This window comes from Plectrocnemia conspersa, unplaced genomic scaffold (genome assembly GCF_051122295.1).
Source record: "Plectrocnemia conspersa isolate PC_06_02 unplaced genomic scaffold, ASM5112229v1 ptg000002l, whole genome shotgun sequence".
NCBI classification, from domain to species: domain Eukaryota; kingdom Metazoa; phylum Arthropoda; class Insecta; order Trichoptera; family Polycentropodidae; genus Plectrocnemia; species Plectrocnemia conspersa.
In genome coordinates, this window is record NW_028277166.1 from 17,136,965 (window position 1) to 17,145,373 (window position 8,409).

Consider the following 8,409-nt stretch of genomic DNA (forward strand, 5'->3'; position numbering starts at 1 on the left):
TTCTCTCCTTGAGAAGCTGGGCCTTATTTTCCTGTGAAGTGCGACCTTGCTCCTTGTGGGAAGACCATCTAATAGAGCTTGAAAGACCACCTTAAACACGTTGATTGCTGCTTGAATCGTTTATTTTCTAAATGTATAACAATGAAGGCTTACGCCTACATCCGTACATCACAAACGCATGCGATATAAAAAAGAACGAGAAACCACCGCTTGGGTTGGTCCAAGCATCTTGCCCATACCTCAAGCTTTGCTAAGCAAGTCTCAAAAAATCAGATCAGTGTCTTTATAAAGTTTAAAGTGACAGAAATACAATGATGTCTCAAAAACAATGCATCCTTTACTATTTAAAATAAATATATAACGTTTCTTTAAAAACGATATTAATTTGCTGTGAAATATTATTAAAATGTAGAAAAAACATTTATAACTAACTTGCAACAGTCAACATTTATAACAAACTTGCATCGAAGTGCGACAATCTTTTAAGCACGAGATAATGTCTAATATAAGTTTTAATTATTATATGTACAAGCCAATGAAGTCTGCGTTTTTCAACGAAGTTTTTAATATAAATTTAAAGAAACATCGTTTGAAAAATAAACTTAAAGAGCATGTAAGGAGTAATATTCTTATAATGTTATAAGGATATGGAAAAGGGCGATAATAGATGGAGTTACTGAAATAAGTAATATTTTAAAATATATGTATATTTTACATTTTTTTTCAAATTAATAACATACAACAATTAACATGCTATCTTAATGTTCATGTTTAAATTATTAATATCTTATGTGAATATTAAATTCCACCATTTTACTGAATTAAAAAAATATCATTATTTTTTGTATTTATGGCATTTACCACCATAACGTGCTATATAAGCATTAATATCAAACTTTCTCTTACACCCAGCATAGTTCATGAATCTTATCTTGCCGAATATCGGACGCTCTTTCCAACCTTGGTCGTGTATGCCGCATATTGACCACATACATCCTGTACATGAATAAATTATAAATATGAATAACCTTAATAAAAAATTAAATCAAATTTACATACCGACAAATCCATTCGGATCTCGTCCATCCAAGCTATAGCGATCATTCAGATATATAGCATCTTTTAAAGCTTGCTCTGGACTTTCTGTCCATTCCAATATTTTTTTCGCCCAATACATCCTCATGAAACCGTGCATCTTTCCTTCAGAAACCAACTGATTTTGAGCTGAGTTCCATAAATCATCGTAGGTTAACGATTTCTCTAATTGTTCAGTGGTATAAACGTATTCTCGTTTATCTTTTCTATGGATAGAAAATTAAAATATAATATTGGTACAATTAATAAAATGTATTACGTTATCCAATATACTTATGGTCGTTTAGTGTTTTTCTTGCCCATTCATTCGTGCCTTCAATACTATCATATTTGTCGTTATAATAACAAAAATTATCAGCCAATTCTCGACGTACTATAGCCTCTTCACAAAACGCTTCTACACTATCTTTAAATTGAGATTTGTATTTCTTAACGCTTAAGATAGCTCTTTGTACCGATAATTGTCCTACAAGGAAACACAAATTATAATGCTTTTAATCTTTATAAACATAATTTACAATATATATATATTTTACCAAAATGAAACCATGGAGAGAGATCACTAATTGCATTTCCTAAAGGATCGTTTCGTTTGGATGAAAATATTTTTAAACGACTCGTGCAGAACTCTTTTAATTTTTTTAGTCCTTCTTCAGTACCAGGCTTTGCCCAATCGCACGGACCGATTGATTTATCTACATTTCTGGTTTCCAATGCCTTTTCCCAATCGATAACTTCCATTTTACTATCATTTTTAAAAGGATGTATAACAACTGGTGGAAATTCTGTTAGATACTCATCCAATTTAGAGTTGATTTTATTTCTAATGGTTCGCGCACCATACTCTAATTTGACTGAGGCCGTCCAGCACGGCACTATATTATGAGCGTCTACTTGTATTAGAGGCACGTCTTTGGAGAGTTTATTTTTAACATCCTCAACCCATTTCAAAGGTCCTCTCAGGGGACTGAAATCGCAAACAACAGCGCCTATTTTGTGTTTAGTAACAAATTTTGGTAAGACTTCCTCTGCAGAACCATCGAGTAAATGGAAGTTTATATCTAATTTTGATATTTCAGCGCTCACTTCTTCCAAACCTGAAGAAAACATACAATTGAAATATATTGCATTATTACAATACATGCAAACAACATATGTATCTACCTTTTAAGAGAAAATGAAAGTGTCTGTGTGTAGCGTCCAAAAATTTAGGTAACAGACAAAAACAAACTTGTAGAGGTAGGCGGTTTTTCAATGCTAAACGTTGCGCATAAACCAGAGCCCAGTTGTCTTGCACTCTGCAGTCACGACTCATCCAATACAGTATTGAAGCAGAAGACGATGGTACCATTTGCTCGTTTGACAATACCCTCACGCGACGTTTCACGTTTGAACACTCGGAAGGCGATTCGAAGGCTTCCTTTCGCGATTTTATAATTTCTTCCACGAATCTCTTAAAACCTGTATCATCCTGCGAAATCTTGGCTTTCTTCGCAGAGCTGGCCATACTTCAATAATTTAAATCAACCAACTCTGATACAAGCGCCGCTTACCGCCACTGTTCGACAGCTGTCTTAGGTGGCAAAAAATTGACCATAACCTTTATTTTAAAATAAAAAATTACCACAAATTTTAAATATGTAAATTTAAAACATTTATTTTATCTATGATACATAGTGAATCCATAAACAGTTAATTTATTAGGAGAAAATGAATAGGCTCAGTGGAGAAAAATATGAGATGCTTTAGTAATTAAGTACTAGGTACTCCCTCTGTCCCATTATGAAAAACGATTCTCGCCCATCATATGTAGTTTGTCGCAATAAATGTATTATATAGTACATATTTTAGTTTTATAAAGGATATTTTGTTCAATTTTTATTGCTGCAGCCCTCCACTACAAATGCTCACGGGCCGCCACTTCATAATGAACGTAATAAAGATAAACTTTAGGCGCATATTTGCGGTTGAATGTTTGGTGAATAACAATGCGCAAATCAGAGGGGATAAAACAACCCGCATTGAATCCGTGTACAAAGAAATTTTTACTTGTTGTTCACATCCGATTTTTCCCAATTATTTTAATAAAGGCCGCTGCCAAAAAGTCCTAATCAATTCTTTTTAACATTTAACTTTTCATTTTATAGAGGACGACTAGTTAAAAATCTTATAAAAATAATCAAAATACCAACAACAGTAATTTTTAAAAACTGATAAAACGTTTCTTTACAAAGTAAAAATATTGATTAATTAGATTTAATTTAAGTTGACTGCTACATTGAAAATTGCTATAATTAAAAATTTAACGATCCAAACATTTACCTTCTTTTTTAAACATATTTTTAAAAATATATTTTTGTCCAGAACAATCTATGTCCGCATAAATCCTGTTCGGAATAATCAGTGTCCGAAATAACCTTGTCCGGAAAAATCCGAGCACCGTAATTATATATTATTATTTAAAGTGTTTTAATTATGGGTTATAAAAATAAAATAAGATATCTAATTTTTCTATAAAGTTTTATTATGAATTTTCTTATGTCTTGTTAAATTAGTTCGAAGAAGAAAGCTTTTTTTACAAATAATACAAAGATGATTCTTTTTGCCAGTGTGAATCTGCACATGAGCCTAAAATTGCATAAAAAACTTAATTAACAATTAAAGACGTAATTTGAAAGTATTTCTGGCAAGCACATCTTAATTGACATTTTCGTAGAAGATAAGTTTTAATATCAACTTTATTTCGTGTGCTGTCTGTTTCTTAATATTTTAATTTCATTAAGAATATTTGTATTTCATTATATGACATGCATTTATTGGCCAAATTCAAGGAGAGAGCAAACTCTTTTTGAGTTTAACCTCCTATTTAAAATGCACGTCAAAAGCGACAAAATCATGTCGTCACCGACGCAGTGGAAACGCTCGATTATGTAGAACACATATTAAGACTTTTATAACAATATTACTACTTCCGGTAAGTGAGAATCGAATAAAGCATATCGGTACCGAGCATTTCCACTGCAACAGCGACGACACGATTTTAGTGCTTTTGACATGGATCTTTGACTTCTGAAAAATTATAATTATTTTTGCGCCCTCCTATATTGACCAAAATTTAGTTTGAATATACTTTCACTACTCTCATATCAGAAGTCAGTAGTAGTATCGATAAGGATAGCTATCATATTTTTAAAACACAATGTAATATCGAAGTGCAGACAAACCCTGTAGCAATATGCGAGATGCGACGTCTGTCTGTACTTCTTCTGTTTATTTTCACTTGAGAGATGAGTTGGCTTAGTTTGTATTTTAGACTTGACCTAATGACTGTTTTTTTCATGTGTTTCATATTTCTGATTTAAGGATGCGTTTTGTTAGGGAAATAATTTTTAGCATCAAATTTATACCTGCATATGTAGCAATTTATAAATGTCAGTTAACATGTTCTTGCCTTGAAGTCGTTTATTAAACACTAATATTAAAGATACATACACTTCTATGCGATGGAGTTCTGAAAATCTTTTCACAATATTTGCATTTATAAGGTTTTTCATTGGAATGTATTCTTTCGTGTTGTTTCAAGCCATCGATTGAACGAAAGCTTTTCTTACACACCTTGCAAAAATGTACTTTTACGCCCGTGTGAACAGTCACATGTCTAGCCAATAAAGATGGAAACATAAATCTGAAAAAAGCGGATTATATTATATCAAAATGAAATCATTACGGAATCAAGTACTTAATTTGTAATTTACTTTAAGCCACACTCGGAACACTGATGTTTTTTATCTACATCGTGCACACCTTTAATGTGTGTTTTCATTGAAGTTTGATAACAACTAGTGAAATCACAATATAAACATTTGATGTCTTTAATTCCAGAATGAATTTTCTGGTGTTCCTTTAAATTGCAATGTTGTGCAAATCTATATTGAAAATTATTTATTTCATTATTTATGGTATACTCTTATTATTCACAAACGTACCTTCTTCCGCATTGAGCACATAGATGAGGATATTCTTTAGTGTGCCTCATTACATGTATTTTTAGTTGCGCTGAATTAAAAAAAGTCTTATCACATTGTTTACATGAATATTGCTTAACTCCTGAAATTAATATTAAGTCATAATGAGGGCAATTGAATAATCATAAATTATTTTAATTAAAAATACCTTCATGAACATTTTTTCTATGGCCGATTAAATTTGACTTTGATTTAAATTTAAAATCGCATTTATCACATTTATATGGCCTATCTAAATCACTATCGCATTTATGTTCAAGTAGCAATTTGTCAGAAGTAAATAGCTTATTGCAAAATTTACATTGAATTGTAGTATTAGTCTCTTCTTCAGAGTGAAAACTTGAATCAGCTTCGCTTGACTGGTACAATTTCGCAATCGGTTCATCTTTATTAACTAAATCGTGTTCATTTTTAGGTACATTTGAATCGCTTTTTTCGGAGATTAGTTCCTCTTTTATAACACTACATATATTATAAACATTTCGTAGCCGTTTATCAGATTCGTGGCACAATTTAACCAATTTCGCAGCATTTTGAAACTGATCCCTACATTTGTTACACATGTTTTGAGGCAACCCATCATCTTTAAAAATCTTAAATATACACGGTTATTTTAGATATTAAGCTGAATAATGTAGGTAAAGTAAAGAAAGAATATATATTACCATGATTCCAGTTAGTCGAACAATAAATTGGTATAAGCTTTCAGACTTAGAATCATTGTCGTGTGTTATTTCTGAATCGAATATATTTTCTAGCTGTTGAAAGCTTTTAGAGTTTGAACATATCCGACATATTGACAACACATCCATTTTGGGTTGTTTTATTGTAATTGTTCTTCATAAAAATGATTTAGCACACGAGAATTACTAGTGAAAACTTCAAACGTCAGTCACGTGTCAATAAATGACAGCTGCATATAAACAAACTGTGAACGCACTGGCAACACTTAATTGCAAAATATTTTTAAATTTATATAAAAAAAAATCTACGCCTTTTGCATGGTCTACTCTACAATTTTGCAAAGTTCGAGAAAGAAAAAGAAGAACGACACTTTCACTCTCTTATAAAAACTAAAGTTTTCCCAAGCGAATAAAATAAAAAATATATGTATGGACTAACCTTAATTTTGCAGAAACGTCGGCCAAAACAATCTTTATAAAACTCGTTAATTAATACATTATATCAACTACAAAAAAAACTAGCATCAGATACCAATGATGTTTTATATACACTTACAAAAACAGACAGTAATATTTTTTTATTATTTACAGTTAGAAATTATTGTTGTGGTTATTTTATTCTCGGTGTCAATTAAAACACATATAACTTATTAAACTCATATTATTTTTTTCTGAAATGTATTATATGTTCATAATATTATTTTAAAATGGACGTTAATATTGTGGTTATGGTCATCATTACCCTTCGTTGTGGCTAGCCTGAGTAACCTTCGCTCACACGAACTGTCAAATCAACTTTCGAGAATTTAGTGTATGTTAAATACAGAACTCAACAACCATGGCTTTATCCAAGGTAATAAAAATACAATACATAGTTTATAGTTTTTTAGTTATTCGCTAATATTTGATTTTAACAAAGATATTAGTTTCTAGTAGAAAATTAAAATTTACAATAAAATTGCTGATTTCAGATGGAGTTTATGGTTGAAAATATAAAAAATAAAGACGACCTAAAGACTCATCTTTTGCAGAATCCAAACATACTACGGGTTAGTAAAACTACTTGAAATGTGCATAAATTGAGTAAAAATGTGTGTACATAAATGATAAAATGAATAGGCAGAAATTGTAGGAAAAGATGCAGTCGTAATAGAAACTACATTGACTTGTGACAAAGCGACAAGTGTCATGCAAAATATTGCCGGTGGAACTGCAATTTTATGGGGCCTCGGAGGTAATTTACATTAATTAAATTGTTAATGAATTAATGATATATAAATTTTTTATGTTTCTTAACGTAGAAGGTGGAGCAGCTGTGGCAGCTTTAGATGGACAAGGTGTTCAAGGTGTTGTAAGATTTGGAGGTGTTAAAAATTGTGATGGACTAATCGACGGTACAATAGATGGTTTGCCTCCGGGTAAACTCAAGATTCAAATTCATACAGCGGGCGATCTATCAAATGTTCGTGAAACATATTATTTAATTTATTTAACTGTTCCCACTTAAAATATAATTTTATAGGGTTGCGAATCTTTGGGACCAATATGGAAACCGCTCGGTGATCTCGGCAAAGTTACAGTAGATAATAATGGAAGAACTGAATTTAAATTTACTGTTCCAAGCTTACAAGTAATGAAATTATTTAATATGATGTGGTTCGAATCGTGTTCAAATAATGAAATTGTTTTAGATTGATCAAATTATTGGGCGATCCTTTGCTATAGCTTCTCCGGATGATAGTAAAAGGTAACTAAAATACGTACATATATTGATAATTAAATGCTTTTAAATAAATATTTTGTTTTTAGATATGCTTGTGGAGTAATAGCTCGTTCTGCTGGACTGTTTCAAAATAATAAAAGAATATGTGCATGCGACGGTGTCACATTATGGGATGAAAAATACCTACCGGCTGCTGGAAAAGGACGAAGAAAATAATTTACAAATGAAGATAACTTAAAGAAAATATTAAATACCTATATATTTTTATTGTATTTTCGCTACAAACGTAATAATTAATATATGGTGATGGTCAAGATACTATGAATATAAGGACAATTGGTTCAAATACAATTTTGATCTGAAATTTTCGACTAAAAACATGAAATTAATTTTATATTGCTTAATCAATTGATAAAATAATAATGTTACCAATTGTAAAATTTACACTTTATATTATATTTGTTTAAAAAACTAAAATGATTGCTTTTTTAAATATATACACATACAGTAATGCCCCGCTTAACGCGAGGGATACGTTCCAGCAAAGTAGAGCGTTAAACGAGGTTATGTCACCATGTAAATATTGGGGTTAGGAGAAAATTTTTAATAATGAATATGTATTTTCTCAATTAAGTTTATTAAATATGTTTTTTTATAACAATACAACAAAAATTTATTTCTTACAAATATAGAAACATAAATAAACATACATCTGGTATTATTAATTTTAAACCAACCTTTAAAAGTGCATCAAGTAATAAACACTCAATGCGAAAAATAGAAAAATTCAAAGAGATCCTAAGTCATCATTTACGTTTGAGATCATTCAGATTCTTTTGCATTTCCAATTTTCTGTCTTTTTATCAAAAATGTGTCTAATGTC

At 30.8% G+C, this 8,409-nt stretch overlaps 2 protein-coding genes across 4 annotated transcripts; one reads left to right on the forward strand and one right to left on the reverse strand.

Moving 5' to 3' along the window:
* Nucleotides 1-691: 691 nt before the first annotated feature.
* LOC148237889 (deoxyribodipyrimidine photo-lyase-like) lies at nt 692-6,061 on the reverse strand. 2 transcript variants are annotated; one of them, XM_088206192.1, is made up of 10 exons: nt 5,786-6,061; nt 5,269-5,713; nt 5,082-5,202; nt 4,851-5,021; nt 4,588-4,780; nt 2,260-3,723; nt 1,632-2,192; nt 1,369-1,561; nt 1,060-1,301; nt 692-996 (listed from the first exon to the last, which is right to left on the reverse strand). In XM_088206192.1, the coding sequence occupies exons 6-10, from the start codon at nt 2,600-2,602 to the stop codon at nt 836-838; spliced, it is 1,500 nt and encodes a 499-aa protein (XP_088062318.1). In that variant the 5' UTR covers nt 2,603-3,723; nt 4,588-4,780; nt 4,851-5,021; nt 5,082-5,202; nt 5,269-5,713; nt 5,786-6,061; the 3' UTR covers nt 692-835. The 2 variants fall into 2 exon arrangements, with proteins under 2 accessions (XP_088062318.1, XP_088062319.1); XM_088206193.1 differs by lacking the exons at nt 692-996; nt 1,060-1,301; nt 1,369-1,561; nt 1,632-2,192 and having other exon boundaries at nt 3,601-3,741; nt 5,786-6,050.
* A 461-nt stretch (nt 6,062-6,522) lies between these two features.
* On the forward strand, nt 6,523-7,750 carry Ccs (Copper chaperone for superoxide dismutase). Of its 2 annotated transcripts, none has more exons than XM_088205460.1 (7): nt 6,523-6,656; nt 6,775-6,852; nt 6,923-7,037; nt 7,105-7,265; nt 7,326-7,433; nt 7,495-7,550; nt 7,613-7,750. In XM_088205460.1, exons 1-7 carry the CDS (start codon nt 6,642-6,644, stop codon nt 7,740-7,742), a joined length of 663 nt encoding a protein of 220 aa, XP_088061586.1. In that variant the 5' UTR covers nt 6,523-6,641; the 3' UTR covers nt 7,743-7,750. The 2 variants fall into 2 exon arrangements, with proteins under 2 accessions (XP_088061586.1, XP_088061587.1); XM_088205461.1 differs by having other exon boundaries at nt 6,538-6,656; nt 6,927-7,037.
* The last annotated feature ends 659 nt before the right edge of the window (nt 7,751-8,409 follow it).

Coding starts and splice junctions, on each gene's coding strand:
- Ccs (XM_088205460.1), top strand. Junction 7,266..7,325: donor CAGCGGGCGATCTATCAAAT/GTTCGTGAAACA, acceptor ATAATTTTATAG/GGTTGCGAATCTTTGGGACC. Junction 7,434..7,494: donor TTACTGTTCCAAGCTTACAA/GTAATGAAATTA, acceptor AAATTGTTTTAG/ATTGATCAAATTATTGGGCG.
- LOC148237889 (XM_088206192.1), bottom strand. CDS start 2,602: ATGGCCAGCTCTGCGAAGAAAGCCAAGATTTCGCAGGATGATACAGGT. Junction 2,193..2,259: donor CTTTCATTTTCTCTTAAAAG/GTAGATACATAT, acceptor TGTTTTCTTCAG/GTTTGGAAGAAGTGAGCGCT. Junction 1,302..1,368: donor AAAACACTAAACGACCATAA/GTATATTGGATA, acceptor TTCTATCCATAG/AAAAGATAAACGAGAATACG.